We start from the raw sequence: 21,855 nt of genomic DNA, 5'->3' as shown, positions 1-21,855 counted from the left end.
TAACCGACGGATCTGCTTTTACCGATAAATCCTAGGTTTTGCCGTACTACGGGCTTTTAAAGTAGCAGTAAGAACGTGGTTTTCGCGGCGCAGCGAGCCGCTTGGGGTACTGGATTAACGATTAACGGACTCGATGAAATTTAACGGAAGTTAACGAATCCGTTAACATTTTTTAAAGTTAACTTAAAAGTTAATCCGTTAATCGAAATGTTAACTTCGTTAATTAACGATTAACGGATTAACGAGTTAATGCCCAGCTATGGTACTATGTTAATTATATTACCTTCCCGCCTTGAATGTATTATTCCCGGGAGCAACATTCCCCGATTAATTAAGTAAATGGCACTTCTGTAATTAAAGTAGGTAATTGGACTAATTATTTGTGGGCTATTTCATTACTAAGTTCAGCGCCACGCTATTGAATTGCAATTTATTTCATTTTATTTATTTCTCACATATTAGCTAACAATATTTAACCAAAATGCTTACACGGCATACATTAAAAAACTAAGAACTAAACATGTGGTAAACAACATGCAACAAATATACAATTATACATAAAAAAAATCAAAATTAAAAATATCAATAATTCATAAAGTAATGAATAACATCAGGCTAAACTTCAGGTACCAAATTTTTACATGCATATATTAAAGTTCTTATATGTATGAAAATGGATGCCATCATCAATAAATTAATAAGACTTAAATAAAAAAGTCAGCTTAAAAATAAAAATTAAATTCCGCAGAATCAAGAACCGGCATGACAGCTTTTAAATAAAAAACCGGCCAAGTGTGAGTCTGACTCTCCTACCGAGGGGTCCGTATCCGTACAAACTTTCAATAGGCAAAATAAAACTTGACTAAAAGTATTAGGTCAGCGCCATTTTTCGGTGAATTGACAAACTAATTTGCTAAACCATTGCTAAACTTTATAATGTTAACCTATTTTGACAGTTTTTACTTTATTTGAAAGATAATGTTTTACGTAAAATCTCGTATTAATTTGAAGTTACATCCGCAAGGGTGGTTAAATTGAAAGTTAAAATCAGAAAAGTTTTTTGTTAATTTAAAAGTTCCCAAGATTTCATTTTTCCTGTAATATTTAGCATAAGCATTTAGCATAGCAATGTTTCGTAAAATTTTTATAATTTTTCGTTGGTAAACTTAGAGGAAGAACGGTATTTTTTTGTTACATTTTCCTTCAAAAACTGTTTTTTTCCACAAAAAATTTTTTTTCGTGATATGTACAATTTGAGCTCCTTTTAACGATACCTCACTTGACCTAGTAACTTGGCATTTACAGTTTGCCCCCCTTTATTTTGGCCATTTTCTATAATTAATATTAATAAATTTTAAAAAATACTACCTACTTTCAATAGTTTAAATTTGTAGAGGTTAGTAATGTTCATATCTAATCCAAATTTCAAATCGATAACATAATACCTACTTAGGTAGTTCTCGAGATATTTAGTAATGTGACAGACGGACAGAGCGGTGCCATAAGGGTTCCTTTTTTACCTTTTTGGTACGGAACCCTAAAAATTACCTAACCGGTCAGCAAATATATGTCGGCATCCTGGACCTGCATTAAATAGGTACCTCATTTATTAGTGAGATGGCCCGGGCGGAAGGCGCACTCGCGCACGCACAGTAAACATCTATTGGCGAAAGTTCTCGCCAAAATCACATCGTAGTGAATGTGCGTAGTCGTTGAATTTTAAATCATAATGTGCGATCATTTCAGGTACTTAAATAAGTAATACATAAGTCTAAATTAAATGCTAAAAATCTTTCATTCCTGAATGAAACTATCAACCAATATTACTTAGTATGTTTTAAATAAAACAAAATAATTTAATAAGTATGATAACTAAATTTATCGAAAAATAAGTGATCAGCGCGGCGGTGTAATGATATACTTTAACTTAAGTATTAAAATACCCACTTGGCCGTGACTTTGCCATCCCACATGGGTATTCCATGTGGGATTTCAGATTTTTCTCTTGCTGGCATATTATCTTAGACTTTTCAGGGCCTAAGCTATGTTTTTTTAATCAGGTCAATAAATAATACTTAGTAACATTTAAAAATTCTGACTGCCGATTTAGCGATGCAGAAAGTAAAAGAGATCACGGCGATGCGCGGTCGAAGTCTCCTAAGAGACCTCAGCCACGACGGAACCTGATCTGGGACAATACGAGAGAGTTCTTAAGCAACACCACGCTTCATGGCTTCCGGTACCTTCTGGATGCTAAATCCAGTTGGTTTGAAAGGTAAGGTTTAATTATTTAGTGATTTGTAGATTTTGTAGCTGCTATTACAACTTTTATATATGTAATTACTTATATGTAGGTACCTAAGTAAGTAACTGGAAACGGAAAGGACGAATGGCAGAGCTGCCTATTCACCTAGCTTTTCGTCTTGTTTGCCATCGCAGCTCGCTGATCATGTAACTGCAGCGTAATGTAGTAATACCTTAAAGTGCAATGTGCAGTTTAATGCATCAGCGCGTATAGTTCTTATACTACTTATAAACTTACTTATACATATAAGTATACTAATAAAATGCACCTCACGTGCTGCTACTCAGTTGTTTACGCTCGTAGAAGAACCTATTACTTGATATCGGGAACCTGGCCACTTGCCAAGAGGTAAACCTGTGTACTATTGGTAGGTTTTTAAACAACATGGCATGGTTCCATCAACTTTAAGTAACTAGTAATTTCTCTCCAAGCTTTTGCTAGCCTTGCCTATAGGTATATTCATCAAGAGACTCACTGAGACCCAATCGCAGAAGGATCAGACGAGACGACGAAGAGACGAGAAATATATAAGTACACACTCGTTCTTGGTGTGTCTTGGGGTCTTACGATGCGTGCATAGTACCTATGCACTGCATACCTCATCATCATTGACCTTGAAGTCTGTAACAGACTATTCAAGCAGTGTCAGGTGGGGCGATAACGTTTTTCGTGGCTGTGTAAACCAATATGGGAGCTGGGAGCAGCAAACACGACCACAACTCTGGCAGGTGTAGTGTGCCCGTGACGACCAGCCGGTGTAGCCGAATGGCAATCGTCGACGTCAGACGCCGACAGAAATGCAGTCTGGCTCTGTCGCGTCAAAATTAAAGTAGGACGAGGTGTACCCCACGGGTCCATTTTAGGCCCTGTACTATTTATTATATTTACGAATGATCTTGTTAAATATATCTCAAGTGTATTACCAAATTGTAGTTTAATAATGTATGCTGATGACACTAATGCTGTTGTACATGATGATAACCTAGTAGAGCTTAACAAAATAGTCAATACTGCACTATCCTCCTTTTATGAATGGTTCACAATTAACAATTTATGCCTAAATAGTGATACAACTCAAATAACTCTTTTTAAACAAAACTCTAAGAAAAATGACAAGCTTCAAATCGTTATGAATAGAGCATCTACCTATAAACACAGTGGATAGTGTAAAATTCCTAGGTATACATCTTGATTCTAAGTTAAACTAGACACAAGAGTTAGATGTTATTGAGAACGCGGTTAGCTCAGCTTGTTACGCCCTGAGAACGCTCAGAGATGAAATTGACATAGAACATCTCAAAATAGTTTATTATGCCTTAATAGAGTCCAAGCTGAGATACAGCATCATGCTATGGGGAAACAGCTTCCAATATAATATAAATAGAGCTCTTATCGCTCAAAAAAGAGCTATCAGAATAATGTTCCGCATTCCGTACCGAACATCTTGCAGGCCATACTTCGAAAAACTAATAGGTATCCTTACGGTACCTAGTTTGTATGTGCTAGTTTTACTGACAGATCTTGTAAAGCATATCACAAGATATGAAACTGACGTAGAGCAAGAGGTGCGTAAATTGTCGCGTACCAAAAATTTTAAAGTTAATTTCCGTCCATTGTCAAAAATAGAGGAGCATTGCACAAGACACCAGGCCGTTAAATACAATGTATTCATTCTATTTGTATAGTTATACCTAGATTCGGAAATGAAATGAAATGAAATGAAATTATTTATTACGCACAGTTTTAGGTACAGAAAGGTGGAAATATATATCTAGGAATACAAGTGTGTACTTCAGGGGTAAAAAAAAACTACCTTACAGGCATTGCATATTTGCATAATGGACTTACATTCTAATCTATTCAATAACCTAGCTTATTTATAGTTGAAAAATTCGTTTATACTATAAAAGCATTTATCCACAAGCCATTTCTTTAATTCTTTAAATGGCTTGTGTGTGTGTGGACATTTTTTAAGTGTTTTTTGTTCCTCTTTCTTTTCATGTACTATTTTGTATGTTCAGGCACAACGCTATATTGTTTACGAATAATGACTATGACTACGCAAGAGCGATAGAGATAGATATCTATGAAACAGATATTGTCGTGAAACAGATATTGTCGTAGCCAAATGCACAGATGCATTTGGCTACGTACCGTATCGCGCTGATAACGCTTGGCGCGCTGCTGCCTACAGCTGTGAAAATCTACAGCTAGCATTATTATACAAATATAATATAAACTGTCGCAGGTTGTGGTGGCTGTTTATGGTGATCGCGAGCATAGTAGTGTGCGTGGTCTTCATAAGGAAAGTGTGGATCAAGTGGGACGAAACACCGGTCATCGTCAGCTTCGCGGATACTACCAACTCCGTGTGGACTTTAAGTATCTTTTATACCTATCAAATTTATTTGATTAAATATTTTATTTTGATCGAGCTGAGCACCAAGTTTTTCAGGACATTTAGGTACAAGCGTAACCAGATACAATATTTAATACTCTCCTGCAAAATCTTCCTTTTCGAAATTGTGACTCATCCATCTTAGATACCTATGCGAATTAACGAATAAAATAATATATCCTTTGAGTAGGTATTCATTAAGTATTATTTGGCTGTACTGAATTCTTAAGAGCACATCTTTTAAAGGTATATAGGTTACATCAAAAGTAGGTATACTATGGACCACCACAAAGTCCGGCAGTTGTATATTTTATTATGAGATAGGAGGCAAACGAGCAGACAGGTCACCTGATGGTAAGCTATCACTGCCGCCCATGGACACCAGAAGTGTTGGAGGTGCGTTGCCAGCCTAAGATGGGTGTATAGATTGCATATGCTCTTTATCAAAATACCCATTGTTATTTTAATATGTAGATCCCGTTCCCAGCAGTGACGATATGCAGTGAGACGAAACCTCGGCAAAGAGTTTTCAACTATACCGAAGCTTACCATGAGCGGAGGAGGACGCCTTCCACCATCAGCGCAGAGGAGTGAGTGATCTTTGTATAAATAATTACATTAATAACTTAACTTTAAATGTAAATTAAGCTTTCATTTCTCTCTGGGTATCCACTTAAGTGTCAGATTATTAACTAAAATTAATAAAATCTATTTGGTTTTAGTCTAAAAACTTATCAAGACATGCTGTTGTTGTGCAACAATCCTGAAAGCGATGGTCCAGAATTCGCTGATAAGAGCTCCATTGAAACTTTGCAAAAGGTAACTAACCATCATGAACTGTGTTATTCTAAAATCTGATACTTATCTAGTCGTACGAGCGTTGATTTGCTACTTATGAGGCTTAGATTTTTTTAGAAGATGAGCTCTCCCTTAACCTGTAATGTGTTTTAGTGTAGGTACTATAGCAAAAACCAATTACCTATGTTGTTTCTGAAGTCAAGAGGACAAAACGATGCGATGAAACAGAATAACGGAGACAAAGAAGATTTTTACTGAAAAATAAGCTCGTTGATGTCTTTTGTATTGTCCTTTTATTATGAATGTTACTACCTAATTTTGTTTAATTATTGAGGTTCTATTTCTGTTGTATTGTTATGTAATAAAAGTGCGTACAGCCATGAGGTACCTTTCACGTGGAATAACACATAGAATGTGAAAACGTATACAGATTTAAAAAGACTATGAATTTCAGCTAGCTCCGACCCGTGACGACTTATTTCTAAAGTGCTTATGGAAGAACTTGAGCTGTGGGGACATGTTTTATCACACGCTCACCAAGGACGGCTACTGCTTTACCTTCAACATGCTTTCTGAAAAGAAAATGTTCAGGACCGAAAAGTAATACCAACTCAATGGAGTTTTTATTATTATTCATGTTTATAAATAGCTTTGAGCTTAGAAATATGGAATACTTAAATTATGGTCTTGAGGAATTTTAAATTCTGAGGACCTTCCTTTGGTTATCATAATTTAGTTATTTATTTGTCTGTACCTACTTTTCTACGAAGCTTTTTATAGCTACATAAGCACCTGCCGTAAAAGTCCGCCGTAGCAAGTGAGCGTATCATTAGGGCTGTTTCAGTCTGTGTTCAGCTACAGCGCGTGGCAAACACTGTCTCAAACAACCAGGCATTTATTTCATTTCATTTTCCATGATGCGATAATGCATCAACGCGCTACTTAGAATTTTTGCTACAAACCGAGAAACACTTGCTACGTGCTACGGCGTAGCACTGAACTCTAAAATCGTATCTTGATACGTACGTCAGTACATATTGACTTTGTGAAAGATTTCCATTTTTTTTTAGTTTACACAAGGATTACTATCACGTCGCGATTAAGAACGACAGTGAATGGAGTTTAGACAAAGGCTACCCACTAGACACAAATATTAATACTTACCCATTGCGAGGACCCGTGAGTACCTACATCTACAATCAATACCTACATAGTGAGGTTTTTATATTTATGTCAAAACTAAATTTTGGTCTTTATAATATTACCTACTGCAAGATATTAATTGGACTAAATAATGACGTAAGTATCCATGCAATTTCAGAGCTACGGAGGAGTCGAATTTGAAGTTGTTTTAACGACTGATACCCGAGATATGGACCTAGTCTGCCGCGGTCCTGTCCAAGGCTTTAAGGTTTGTAACTACCTATGTAGTTTAACAAGAATTCAGAAGAAACAATCTTGGTTCTGCCTGATACTGTCCTGCACTAGATTTTAACTGATTGCGGGCATTTATTTTTTCCATAGGTCTGGCTTCACAATCCTGCTGAGCTACCAAACATGGGCCAGAACTTCTTCAGATTGCCCATACAGTATCAATCTGCCGCCTCTATCACTCCCAAGATGATGGATACATCGGAAGGGCTTAAGGGTTATGCACCGAACAAGTGAGTTCTTATTTAGGGAAACTTAGGTACAATTCTTGGGAATTTATTAGAACTGTCATGGTTTGCGTCCTTGAAAGCTCACTACAGAATAACATATTACATAGACTGAAGGTTTTTCCAGATTTCTTTACCATTGTTGTTGAAGTTATAATTATAAGGTATCACTTAAATGTTCAAAAATTAAAAAAAAAATATAACGACATAGTTCAAATGGCTGACAGCTATACATTGCTAAAACTGAACTAATATTTTTTCAGACGAGGGTGCTATTTTCCTGAAGATCGGTACCTCCGATTTTTCCGCATTTACACACAAAGGAACTGCGAGCTGGAGTGTTCTTCTAATTTCACTGCAAAAATGTGTGGTTGTGTCCCGCTCTACATGCCACGTAAGATAATATTTTGATTGGCTGACAGTCCACCATATTTACAAATTTATATTCTTCAAAAATATTTTTTAAATGAATGAACGCAGAAAATTAACAAGCACCATCATAGCGTTGTAATTTTCTCTCAGAGAGCGTCAGGTCCAGAATGTTTTTTTTTCTTCAGATGGTCAGGAAACTAAAGTGTGTGGAGGAGGGAAACAACAATGTGTTCAAGACGCTCTTGGTATGTATTTTATGTTTATTTACTTACCATAGACATTGGGGTTCGGGCAGACCAAAAAGGAGATGGCCAGATGACCTAGAAGAATTCTACCCTAAATAGTGGGAAAACGCCGACGACAGGGTCGAGTGGAAAAAACGAAGGGAGGCCTTTGTCCAAAAGTGGGACACTATAAAAGAGGCTAAAAAAAATATTGGGTGGGTACAAAGTACTGTACCATTGTTCGGATACTTCAATGTAAAGAAGAAGTTACGTTAAGATCATATTAGACCAAATAATTATGTCATATTTTGTAATTTGCAGAAGAGTTATCTTTAAGAAAGTCTGTGCTGATGATGAAAACTGATTCACCCTCCGACTTGGAAGCATGCGATTGCCTGCAAGCGTGCATTGAACTGAAGTATGACGCGGAAGTGTCTCAGGCCGTCTACAATCTGTCCAATTACATGGACAATACTGATCCTGACATAGCCAATGGATGGTAAGTTACAGTACCTCAAGGGCGGATCCAGTTTCCTACTCAGGGTCACTCGTGGTAGTCGTGGTAAATGTGGTGTGCCCAGACCAGGCCCCAGGAGGGGGTCACGTGGTCAATTTGTATTGCCAACCTAGCCTCCAGGACCCCCCTTCTCTCCCCGGGATCCGCGCGTGCACTATCTAAGTTATGCGCGGGAATTAATTAAATTTAATTAAAAAAAAATTAAATAGCACACTACATTGACCACAAAACCCTAGCTGTATACTTAAACGTCCGGCTTCATATGATGCAGCGGGCAAAAAAGACGGACAAAAAAAGGGACGGGTGCCTTCCACCTTAAAAACTAAATGTTCTTTTGTCAAGGTCAAATGTTTTTGTTTCAAATGCAGTATACCTACTTAATACCTGCACAAGTGCACATACTATACTTACCTACACTATCCGTTGTGTGGTGTGACCACAGGTCTTAGCTTAAACCGCTCTTCACTTTAATAGGCCTTTATGCCTCTATCCTTCATAATTATACTTAGTTATAATATTATACTATTTACATTTGTTCAATTTTGATATGACGTTTGTCTACCTCAGGCGCATACCTTCAGGCCTGGTAATATACTTCGGCGAAGATCTGTTTACAACTCTGCGCCGTTCCGAGTTGTATGGAGGCGTGGACTTTGTTGCTAACTGCGGAGGCATCATGGGACTTTTCATGGGATTCTCGTTCCTCAGCCTCGTTGAGATCGTCTATTACTTCACTATAAGGTAATTCTACACCGTGTTTCCGGTATCACTCAAAACCTCAGACACCCCAACTGATTTTTATTTTTTTAAACGTATCTAGAATATTCATTTTTTAATTTGATGATTATTATTTTTTTAAATTGAATATTTAATTTTCTGTGCAGCTCTACTCGACTTTTAACTCTACACTCAATAAAATAATTGCTAGCTACCATCGTAAACCTTAAAACTGATTAATTGTGTACATTACTGCAACGACATAAGGTTTACCAATAGACAGCTATGTCACTGTAAAGCACGTTAAACTGTGTCACAGTAAACTTCAAATTGGACAGGTGACGCAGCAAGCAAATTTAAACCTAACGTTCAAAATGACAAGGTTGTAATTAGGTAAGAGTTCAATTTGTTATGACTTATGATAAACTTTAAAATTAAAGTGACGCACAACGTCAAACTCGTAGCGGAAAAAATAATCGTCCAAGTAACCAGCCAGTATTAATACCCCTAAATACTGAAAAAGGTATACAACCTCTAGCAATATGATATGCACAATGTTGTATTACGAATTTGTAGAATGGGCACGTAAACAATAACTAATAATACAAATTAAAACAAAAAATATTACCCCCATCAAGATATAGCTCAATCGATTCTACTCTCGATTCTGAACAAACGGTTTTCAGGTTTTTAGTGTTAAGTGAAACACGGTGTATAAGATGTTACGACCGAGAACATTGATGTATGTAGTAGGGTGGAAGAATACGTACGGAGGCGCAATCATTGTCGCCAAATGCGGATGTTGTTACCTTTCTTTAGCCAAGATTACAAAAACGTTTGTGATAATTAACCGTCGCCTCATATCTCAAGAAGGACGGTTATCAAGTCGTCTGTATGTTTTTATTTTTTTATTTTTTATGTTTGTTCCTCGATATCTCCGTCGTTCCTGGACAGATTTTGAAAATTTTTTTTTTGATTGAATGTATATACATACAGATTGGTCCCATTTTTCTCAGAACCCAGTTCTGATGATGGGATCCTGGAGAAATCGAGGGAACTCCTCAAATCTGAAAGGCATACATATGGTGATTTTTGTGTTAATAAAGGAACAGCATGCATTTAGGTACGGAACAGTGACATTTGGTGCAGTGGAACTGCTGATGATGGCCAGAACGGAACTCTTCAAATCTGAACGGCACGCTTATAGTGACTTGGGTATTTTTATACGAACAGCATGCACTTTCGTACAGAACAGTGACATTTGGTGCAGTGGAATTTCTGATGATGGTCAGAACCGAACTCCTCAAATCTGAACGGCACGCTTATAGTGACTTTGGTATTTTTATAAGAACAGCATGCACTTTCGTCCAGAACAATGACATTTGGTGCAGTGGAACTGCTGATGATGGCCAGAACCAAACTCCTCAAATCTGAACGGCACGCTTATAGTGACTTTGCCATTTTTATAAGAACAGCATGCACTTTCGTCCAGAACAGTGACATTTGGTGCAGTGGAATTTCTGATGATGGTCAGAACCGAACTCCTCAAATCTGAACGGCACGCTTATAGTGACTTTGGTATTTTTATAAGAACATCATGCACTTTCGTTCAGAACAGTGACATTTGGTGCAGTGGAACTGCTGATGATGGCCAGAACCAAACTCCTCAAATCTGAACGGCACGCTTATAGTGACTTTGCCATTTTTATAAGAACAGCATGCACTTTCGTCCAGAACAGTGACATTTGGTGCAGTGGAACTGCTGATGATGGCCAGAACCAAACTCCTCAAACCTGAACGGCACACTCATAGTGACTTTGGTATTTTTGTAAGAAAAGCATGCATTTAAGTTCAGAACAGTGACATTTATTTAGTTATGTTTGTTAAGCATATGTTTTGAAGTCAAAGTTTGTCAAGCTTCGATTTCTTATAATATAATCGGATTCATGAGGAATTGAGGAAACTCCTCAAACCTTAACGTTATACGTATATTCATTTGTGTTTCCATCTAATAATTAAAGCATTAAAAGCAGTTTTAAAAAATACTTACACATTTCTACATAATCCAACATTCGCAAGTAGCTTTCACCAGAACCCGAAAGGCGACGGTTTTTTTTTTCTTAAAAATTATATTTATATTTTTTTGTTGGGATATTAGTGACCCTCTTTAGTTATGTTATAACTGTTAAAAGAGTGGGGATATCATATCGGTACTAAGTATACCGAATGAAGTAAATTTAGGGACTTTAATTAATCTCAGAAAATTGCTGCTAAACCTATAAAAAGTTTGCAACGTGAACTTTAAATTATTTGTATACTTTGATGTAAACATAGGTACAATTGTTGTCGCAGGTTATGGCGCCGTATGAAAGAGTCTTCGGCTACAATAGCAGCTCAGTAACATGTAGAGATTGTAGAGCGCACTATAACTTGCCATCTTTAGGTCCACGGCGCACGGTATCCGTCAAGAAACCTATCAAGTGACCCCTTTCTGGAAGCGTTGACGTTGATGCACTGTTCTTTGGTGGTGCATCACCTTATTTGAATTACCGGATCAAGAAACCGGACTGCTGTGGGTTACGTACAGCTGTTATAGGGCTTTTAGTATAGGACATTTGGTACTTATTGTGTGATTTTTCGAACTCAGTTTTTCTGTTTATTAAAGTTAGGTATAATCTTATTTTGGTAACGTGTTTAAATTTATCTTGACTTTTTGACCCTTCCTCCCCGTACTGGTTAATTCGTAAAATTAGTTAAATATTCCGTGTGAATTTTCACACTCACGCTTAGTATATGCAGCGATGACGTAAGAAGTCTAAGAACTAATGATAGCGAAAGTCCTAGTTTACAATCAGTAAACCTTACTTAACAAGCGAGTCGTCTTAAGGAAAAGGCATTAGTGTGGCTGGTGGTTACGCCATTATAACTGACAGTCTGATACATATTATACACTTAATAACCTAAGCTCCTTCCATATTAAGGTGTATTTTGTTTGAGTACGACTCAGTATGTTTCCATATTAAATTTCTTAGGTGAGGTCAGTTCCGTTCCCTATTCACCCATTTTATTTTACTCGCGCCCCTAAGTTAGATATTAAGTTTTAAGTTTTTCAACATATTCCATTGATGGCAAGAAGACACTTTAAACTCGTAAGAAAGAACAGCGTAGCAACGAAAACAAATTAAACGTAAACAGAAACCTGCGTGACCAGTCTACTAACGAGTCGGCCGCGCCGCGCCTCCATTCGACGCTATGGCGCTCCGCTCGCAACTCCTGCGCACCGGTAACGTACATTTATTTATATTAAAAAAAATACATTATTTACAAGTTATGTACGTACTTTCTTTATCTGTTAGTGTATTAAAGTGTACTACTGCGAGAACCCATCTGGCAGGTCTTTTATTGGCATAGTTTAGAATGATGTCATGAAGGTCGTTTTGACTGAATATTGTACAAAACAGGAGTTTCAAGTTATTCGTACATTATGTTGTTTTTAAATTTTACTGAGATCCATGTAAAAAATACCTCGACTTTACCTTTACCTATCTATTAATGTATACGTAAATAAGTATATACTTATGTTTAATTTTGTTCCCTTACTCAAGTGACATGTTTTTACCGGTTAACTTAGTTAATGAAGGTGCAAAATATCATACGTGTAACACAAAGTAAAACCAGCCAGGAGGTATGACCTTGATGCGTATTTTATTTTTGCCAGCTCTACTTAGTTTGCATAACATTTAGAAGTGTTTTGTACTTATGTTTGTCGTAATAGACGATACCTATGCAATGTGTTGTTTACGTTATTCCATTTACAGAGTATAAGGAAATACCATGCAAAATATGTATGTGTTGACACAATTGAATGCTACTTTTTGCATGACCAGTGCAATTTAGACTGCATTCATTTGCTGTTTGTGTATGCTTATTCGTCCTTAAATCTTATTAAGTATCAACTCATATCGTAATCAGTGTTCACATAATTCACATAGTCTGACCAAAAAGAGTAGAAATTAAAAAGTGGCAACATCGTAGTGTTGTCCCGTTTTCTCACACATATTGATTTGAAAGGGATGATGTTGGCACTTTTTAATTTCTACTCTTGTGGCACATGGTCTGTGTCTTGTGGTCAGATTGTATTAATAGATACAAATAATACAAATACAAATAATTTATTAATAAAAACATAATTGTACAGTGATTGTTCTTAAAGGCTAAGAATTGTTATACATATAAGAGATGTTTTATACAAATGCCTGAGCTAGGATAGTTCCTGTGTTTCAGGCAGAGGAAGGACTAAATTAGTGATTTATTTTTAATTATTCACTAAAATAAAACTTATAAGAAAATAAACACAAGACTTATTTTCGTAGATTCCGAACTATTACATTACATATATATTCATTGTATATTCAATAGGTAATTATTTTACGACCATAAGTAACTTTTCTGTATCATCGTACGTCATATTTTGCAGGCCTCGTCGTAGAGCACTTTTACAACAAACATAGCTAAGTGGATATAAGTCTAATTTTGCATTTAACCTGTTGTACAGAAATGGCCCCAGAAAGACGAAAAATCTAGATGAGAAAACGTGTTTTCTATGTACGGTTTGAATACAAACGATATCTTTCCGCCTTTTGTTATTATAATCTGTGTTGAAGGATATTCGGCCATGCTGCTTTAATGTTGCGCTTAAAATAAACAATTGACGAACAGTTAGTACTTGAAAGAAGATCTGTAGGGTATAAAAAAGGTCGGGAAGTAGCTACTTTTAGCACCGCTCGCTGGGCTCTTTCTAAGTTTAATAGAGTGGTTTTAGCTGTGCCACCCCAAGATGAAATGCAATATGTTAATATCGATTGACACAGGGCAAAGTAAACTTGCTTGATTAAGTTGTGATCACTGATAGAACGAAGTTTCTTGAATACATAAATTAATTTCCTAACTCTATTACACAGTACTTCAATATGATTTTTAAAAGAGAGGGTTTCATCAATCATCACTCCTAGATACTTGATTTTATCTGTACAGGCTATAGACGGGCATAAACAATGGTTGTTTGTCGTATCCTCACAAGAGTCACAAGTATGTGCGTAGAGTTTTAGATTATTGGGAATCGGGTAGGATTTCCGCATGGCAAAACTTATAAAATTCGTTTTGTCAGAGTTCAATGTTAGTAGGTGAAGTTTTAGCCAGTTAGTTACAATATTAAATCCGTGCTGGGCATGCTCGTGTACCTCATTTGTTGACTTTGCGGAAAAAAGTAGGGCAGTATCATCTGCGTATGAAATAATTTTGCCACAGTCTAAGTTTAGATTGCATAAGTCATTAATATAAACCAAAAATAGGGTAGAGGCCAAAACGCGTCCTTGTGGTAAACCAAAAACTGTGTTTTTTAAGTCGGAGCTGATAATGTTATCTATTTTTACACATTGGGTTCTTTCGTCTAAGTAGCTCGCGATTAATTTGTTTTGTGTGCCCCTTATACCAAGTAATTCAAGCTTGTGCAGTAAGATTGCAGTAGAAACGGTGTCAAATGCTTTTGCAAGGTCCAAGAAGATACCGATTGTCTTATTACCCTTATCTAGTTCCTGAACTAAGTAGTCCGTTAGTTCGTGTACAGCATCTGCGGTTGACAAATTGGCTCTAAAGCCAAATTGCGTCTTTGCTAATAGAGCCTGCTTCTCTAGGTATTGAACAAGTCTATTATTAATAATTTTTTCCAGAATTTTAGATGTGGCCGGTAAAATGGAGATGGGTCTGTAATTGGTCACTTGAAATTTGCTACCAGATTTATGAACCGGAATTATAATGGACTTTTTTAGACATTTAGGAAATATTCCTTCAGAGATGCACATTTGGAAAATGAACGCTAATGGGGGGACTAGGATGTGTCTGAAACATTTTAGTATTTTATTCGATATGCCATCCCAACCAACTGCGCTATCGTTTTTCAGGCTCATGATAATCCTTTCAACTTCAGCCTCATCCGTGTTTAACAACACGAAAGAGTTAGAGGATTTATTTGTACTCGAGTGGGAGTGTGTGGTGGACGGAAACGGGCCTTGGACTTTTTCTGCTAGATTTTTGCCTATATTTACGAAGAACTCATTTGCGTAATTAGCAGCCGAAAACTCTGACGAGCCTGTTTGCAACAAGCATGCCGATGACTCACGTTGTTTTGCTGTATATGTTACGTTTTTAATATATTTCCATACTAGTTTACTGTTTTTTCCTGCAGTTTCCAGCTGTGTTTTGTCGTAATTGGCTTTTACCTTTTTTAGTAGGTTGTTACAAAAATTACGATATCTTTTATACGATATTTGTAATATAAGGTTTTCCGGGTGCGCTTTGGCTTTCAAATGTAATTTATCCCTGTGTCTCATAGATCGAAGAAGTCCAGGGGTAATCCACGGTTTTATGTTGAAATTCTTACTATTTACACGTGTTTTTCTGGTGTTATCTAATATACATGCTATTTTCTGCATCAGCAGAATTGTAAACAGGGTCAAAGTCAATATGTCGCAAATCATCCTCCAGTTTGTTTATATTTAATTTAGTGACAAATTGCGGCCGCTTGCATGCATTACGTGACTTATAATAGAGGGTTAGTAGAGCAGCACTGTGATCAGTTACCTGTAGAGTTAGTTACAATTGCTAAAGCTGAGAAATTCGATTTTACTATAGTATGGTCTAAGCAGGATCCGCTGTGATGCGTAGGAAACGTGTGCGCTGGGAGTAAACCATGAAAAGAGCACAGGTTAAGGTAGCTCTGCGCTGTTGAAGTCGTTTCTCCATTTTCATTTAGAATGTTGATGTTTATATCGCCTATCAATATTATATTTTTAAAGGACGTTAATGTACTTAAATTTTCATCTAGAGACTCGATAAAATTGTTGATATTTCTGAAGGATGGTGGTCTATATAAGGCTAGTATTGCAGTTTCTGATCCAATTTTAATTAAAAGTCGGTTGCAATCTAGTAGAACGGGTTCCTCAACTGTGATCTTTAAATTATTTTTTGTATAGACAACTACACCGTCATTTTGATTATAATTTACCTTGCTGCTGTATGTTGTGTAACCTGGCATATTCGGTAGGTTAGTGTGCGGACTGAGCCAACATTCCGTTAAAACAATGATGTCACATGTAATATCGAGTCTTTGTAGAAATACAGTAAAATTATCAAAATTCATTGAAATACTGCGAATATTTTGAGTTAAAATCGTTAGTGGGTTCCGGCAGAGACGAATATGTTGTTTGCAAGTGTCGACATCGCATATTTTAGACTCTGATACAGAAAAATTATCTAGGTCAGACAATATCCTATAATTCATGTTTAGAATAAACTATAATTTAACAAAAAGTGCTAAAAATAAGTTAAAAGTGACGCTCTCAGGCGCCCTCATAGTCTATAGAGTTTATAAACCTTTTCTCGGCCATTTGTCTCGCTGGGCAATCGGGGTCGCCTGTTTGGTGGTCGCTCGGTTTCCTGAAGTGCGAGCAGGTTGCACACTTCGGAGGGGCGTCCTTTTTCGGGCATTCTTTGATTGTGTGCCCCGCTTCGCCGCAATGTCCGCAGATGTTGCAGTCCATTTTACAGGTCTTTGCAGCATGGTTGTAGAGCTGGCATTTAAAGCAGCGGGTTACCAATGTGAAATCTCTGACAGGACACGATGACCAATTCACAAAAACTCTGTTATTTTTAATTAGGGCCTTGCGGATCACTCCAGGAACCTCAATTATGTAATTACAGGACTCGGAATCTTTTTTCCCGGATTTGTGACTAAGTCTCGTGGCGGTCATAAATTTCTCGAGCGTCCAGTCCTGTATCTTATCGACTAAGTTTTGTTTGAAAATGCACTTCAGGACATCGTTTTCGTGCATTTCCGATGGAACTCCAATTATAACAATTCTGGGCTTGCGTTTTAATGACTCGTCAACGGTCAGTCCAGAGGTCGTAAGCTGTGATGACTGTTTCAATTTTAGGATGTCTTCTTTTGAATCAGTGCTTATGACTACCCCACCATTTTTTATTTTGCGTAGCCCTCTCACGTGTAGTTTCATTTCGTCAGGCCGGATGATTTTTTTGGACAAGGGATTTTGTCTCCTCGCTCGACTTCAATCTGTCCACAGGGTAAATTGCGACTGAGTTTATATTAGGCGGTTGGACATACCTCATTCCAGGTTTTTTCAGGGCATCGGCAAAAGAAACTGGGCCATGAGCTGGTCGGCTGGATTCCTCTATCGTCCTCTGTAGATCTTGGATGCGTTGCACTAGGTCCGTTTTTTCTTGGTGTGCTTGACGCGACTGATAGGCTTGGGTTGCATGGGCTTTTAGAGATTGGTACTCAATTGCCATTTGTGAGGCGTAATGAGTCACGTTGCGACACATAGAGCTAATTCTGAGCTTCTGGTCAATGTTTAGCTTACCTTCCGAAGCTGTTTGGTTGATGTCCTGCAGGCTTAATTCTATTTTTCTAAGATGACTTACCTTTACGTTCACGGAGCGGAGTGGAATATAGTATAAGTAGATACAAATTACAATTAGTTGATTCACAAACTACTGTAAGATCTAAGTACTTACCTAAAAGGCTAAACTAATCTAGGTAATAGAGCTTTAATTTTCCGGTAATTTTACACTCTCATCGTGCAAGAAGACAATGCACGCAAAGCCATTTAGCATGATTGGTACTATTGCAAATAAACACTAATGCCGTTGAAGCGGAAAATTCAATAAGTATCGTATTCTTGAATAGGCAAACTTTTGCATGTTTTTTTGCATAAAAATAAAAAGTGCAGCACCTATTATTGAGTTCTATTCCATCGATCAGAATTTGAAGGTTCATGAAACTATTAACATTTTTAGTATATGCTGGCAAGCAAGCAACCCGCCAGCTTCATGAGCTGAATGGCAAGGAGCGCGCGGGAGTGACAAAATTAAGAGAGGTCCTCGATGACCGGCTGCAAGAAATCAAGAAGGCTAAGACTTGGAAACATGAGAGAATCCTCACCTCTCCACAGGATACTAAAGTAAGTCGAAAATTGCTAACATAAGAAAAACGACGCGCGGGTTGTTCAAAAATATAGGTAGTTCGCATTTCTGTAGATAAGTCTAACTACAGCAATGCGAACTAGACTAGTCAGTCTATCAGTCAATCTAGATAGTCTACACATCTTGAGACTATCTCTATCATAATCGTCTGATCAAATGAATAAGTACATTTTCTGTTTCATAGATTAGGGTGCAGGGAGCAGAAGGAGAGTTCCTGAATTTTTGCGCAAACAATTATCTAGGATTATCGGTAAGAACAAACTCTAATTAAACTATAATCTCATGATCGTACTAAACTGTAGATTTTTAGCCCCCTTATTCATAAAGGTTCACTAAAGTTATCAAGCCGATTAAGTTCGTTTGTCCCTTTCCGACGTATTGGTGTGATAGAAAGGGACAAATGAACTTTATCGGCTTGATAACTTTAGTGAACGTTTATGAATAAGGGGGTATACCTATAAATTTTACCTATATTATATTTTTAATTACAGAATCACCCTGAAGTGGTGGAGGCGGCGAGGGAGGGCCTGCGCAAATATGGCGCTGGGCTCAGTTCCGTTAGATTCATTTGTGGCACACAAACTTTACATAAGGTTGGAATCAAATCATTAGTGTTTCAAAATGTTACCTAACACATAAAAAAATACCTACCGTAATCGGCAAACGGGACTATAAAGTGATCGCATGTCACGTGGGGCACATTCTCTTTGTTATTGATGGTACCGATTTATGAACATGCAATGCTATCTTGCCATTTGTGATATCTGGCTATTTTCTGATCTCACTCAGAATCAGAACATTCTTATCTCTCATCAATTATTCTCACCATATAAGTACTAATAGGAAAAAAACTAGTAAACCATGTAATAAAGAGTGCTGATAAATGATGACTTCTTCCAGGAATTAGAGCACCGCCTATCGCAGTTTCATGGGCGCGAGGATACCATCCTGTACGGGTCGTGTTTCGATGCGAACGCCGGCCTGTTCGAGTCTATGCTCACGCCAGAGGACGCTGTGTTCTCTGATGCGCTTAACCATGCTTCCATCATCGATGGGATACGGCTTTGCAAGGCGCAGAAGTACCGGTACCCGCATAGAGATCTCAGTGGTGAAGTTTTCTTTAAATCGATGAGTTGCCAGACAGTTCAGTTTCACCACGGGCCCTTTCGGACACACCCATGGGGATCTTTGTGATTGCCCCTGAATAGTCTATTTTGTGCAATTATTCCCTAGGTCCGGATAGACCACAAGTTCAAAAAATTTTGGTATTTTGGGGCTATTCATGTATTTTCCAGCAGGCAGTCTCCATCATCCTACACGAGGTTACTCCAATTCCCCAGTTCTTTTAACGACGTAATTGTAATATATTACCAAGTCTCATTCTCACTAAAATAGTTTAAAGTATTGTATCTGTATAAACTTCCAGAGTTGGAGCACTTACTAGCACACAGCGAAGCGCGCATCAAACTCATAGTCACCGATGGTGTGTTTTCTATGGACGGCAATGTGGCTCCTTTACCCGGACTGCGGAACCTGGCTGACAAATACCGAGCACTGCTAGCGGTGGACGATAGCCATGCTACTGGCTTCTTGGGGGCTACTGGAAGGTGAATACTCTCTTTTATAGTCAACAACTTTGAGCCTGAAATTCTTTGGTAATATGAGGGGAGCATGGACAGCGTGCAGCGTTGTCTCACTAGATGGCAACGGCATGTTGTCGGTTGATGAGGTACCTTTACCAAATAATATTGATTTCAAGTTCCGCGTAGTATACTCATCATTTCGCCGATAAAGTTTATACGTTCTATTCGGCCTGCAACTCAGCCGGATATTTTCTTCCGCGGACGAACTCTTAGATTTTATTGTTTGCAGGGGCACAGAAGAATACTGCAACATAATGGGTGCAGCGGACATCATCTGTTCAACGCTCGGCAAGGCTGTGAGCGGCGCTGCCGGTGGTTACACCACAGGGCCTAAAGAGCTCATCACACTGCTTCGAAACGTATCGAGGCCGTACCTGTTCTCCAACGCACCGCCACCGCCTGTGGTTGCTGCTTCACTGAAGGTAAGTAAAGTGTAAATGGGTTTATCTTTCCCTCGAATGCACATCAAACTTTCAACCATAAAATCGGATGCTGATAAGCAATAATGTGTTGTCCCACATGAATTTTGCAATAAAACATCAACTTTAATCGTCAAATTGGAAACCTGGTACTTGGGTAGTTATTTGCTCATTTGTGTGTCGAAAAGTATATCATTGGTACTCAGCGTCGATATTTACTTGTTGAACAGGCAATTAACTCACTATCCAAACAGGCTATAGGAATACTTACTTTTATGAGCCTTGAAGAAAAAGGTGATGCTACATCTTTTATTTTACAGTCGTTAGATCTAGTGGAAGGAAGCAGCGAGCTTCGCGAGCGCCTCCAACAGAACACCCGCAGTTTCCGCGAGGGTCTGAAGGCAGCTGGTCTGACTGTGGCGGGCGACGACCACCCCATCTGCCCCGTAATGGTTGGCGAAGCACCGCTGGCAGTTGAACTCGCCTCCGGAATGCTACGTAAGTACCTTTATGCAATCGTTAGACGTAGTGACAGAATTAGTGAGTCGCGTGTAGACATCAGCAGAACACCCGCAGTTTCCGTGAGGGTCTGAAGGCAGCTGATCTGACTGTAGCTAGTGACGACCTTCCGATCAGTCCTGTCATGTCGGCGAAGCACCGCTGGCTGTTGAACTCGCCTCGGGCATGCTACGTAAGTAACATTCTGTTGAACAGTCGTTAGACCTAGTGGAAGCTTCGAGAGCGCCTTCAGCAGAACACCCGCAGTTTCCGCGAGGGTCTGAAGGCTGCCGGTCTGACTGTGGCAGAGTCAGAGTATTTATTTCATGTTTGAATATTGTGTTTTTCAGAACGTGGAATCTACGTGGTAGCATTCAGTTACCCAGTGGTACCGAAGGGCGGTGCGCGAGTTCGGGTGCAGCTCAGCGCGGCGCATACACCTGAAGACGTCAACCGGGCGGTGCACGCGTTCACTGAAGTTGGCAAGAACATCGGCCTTATTAAGGGCTAGGCTGTCTTCTAGTTGAAGAAGTGCCTGATCTTTACCCGTATGACTTCAGAGTGCAGAATCTACGTGAAAGTGATAGCATTCACATTCAGATACCCAGTGGTGACCTAGAGTGGAGCGCAAGTACGCATAAATACTCGCAGACACGAAACACCTGCGCCTAATTTTAGGTCCACTATGATATGTTTATCATAGGCAACATGCCGTCCTTTTTCTTCACGTTGCAGAAAAAGGGAAGCATACAGACCTATGATCGATCATATTTCTATGATAAACATATATGATAGTGGTCTATCGGCCTTATGGAGGCGATCTTGAGCAACGTCAGGCAGGCTAGAAGCTTCTTTTCTTAAAGCTTTGGAAGGAATGACATCCCAGTGGAAAAATATTGTTCTGGTATTTTCTACTTTAATCTAATAGATGAATAACTACCTATGCGACCCAAAAATGTCGTAGGTAGGTATTTTCGCTTAATCAAATAGGCACTAAGGCATTTAGTGGAAGAACTTATGATTCGTCGCCGCTATAAATTCAAATAAATAAATGTCGATATAAACGGGGTTATTCAAGTGTGAATTTTGAAGTCATTCGGGAATATATAGTTCTAATTATGATTGTATGAAACAAATATGACTGTATAATAAAATGTTATGATTGTTACAATGAATTAATTATATGCAAATGTGTAAATAAACAAATAAAACGATAAACAATCTAGATGTGTTTAAATTAAAACAAAGT

At 38.2% G+C, this 21,855-nt stretch overlaps 1 protein-coding gene across 3 annotated transcripts; it reads left to right on the top strand.

Moving 5' to 3' along the window:
* Nucleotides 1-1,605: 1,605 nt before the first annotated feature.
* On the top strand, nt 1,606-21,829 carry LOC125234845 (2-amino-3-ketobutyrate coenzyme A ligase, mitochondrial). Of its 3 annotated transcripts, XM_048141259.1 has the most exons (18): nt 1,606-1,746; nt 2,111-2,275; nt 4,554-4,683; nt 5,178-5,293; nt 5,426-5,522; nt 5,956-6,101; nt 6,572-6,680; nt 6,823-6,912; nt 7,026-7,165; nt 7,423-7,553; nt 17,861-18,024; nt 18,231-18,296; nt 18,538-18,639; nt 18,947-19,154; nt 19,473-19,653; nt 19,919-20,111; nt 20,429-20,606; nt 20,957-21,829. In XM_048141259.1, the coding sequence occupies exons 1-18, from the start codon at nt 1,730-1,732 to the stop codon at nt 21,115-21,117; spliced, it is 2,394 nt and encodes a 797-aa protein (XP_047997216.1). In that variant the 5' UTR covers nt 1,606-1,729; the 3' UTR covers nt 21,118-21,829. The 3 variants fall into 3 exon arrangements, with proteins under 3 accessions (XP_047997216.1, XP_047997217.1, XP_047997218.1); XM_048141260.1 differs by lacking the exons at nt 4,554-4,683; nt 5,178-5,293; nt 5,426-5,522; ... (3 more) ...; nt 7,026-7,165; nt 7,423-7,553; XM_048141261.1 differs by lacking the exons at nt 1,606-1,746; nt 2,111-2,275; nt 4,554-4,683; ... (5 more) ...; nt 7,026-7,165; nt 7,423-7,553 and adding an exon at nt 12,135-12,272.
* The last annotated feature ends 26 nt before the right edge of the window (nt 21,830-21,855 follow it).

The sequence above is a fragment of the Leguminivora glycinivorella genome, chromosome 16 (genome assembly GCF_023078275.1).
Source record: "Leguminivora glycinivorella isolate SPB_JAAS2020 chromosome 16, LegGlyc_1.1, whole genome shotgun sequence".
Classification (NCBI taxonomy): Eukaryota; Metazoa; Arthropoda; class Insecta; order Lepidoptera; family Tortricidae; genus Leguminivora; species Leguminivora glycinivorella.
This window is presented reverse-complemented; position numbering and strand designations above follow the sequence as displayed.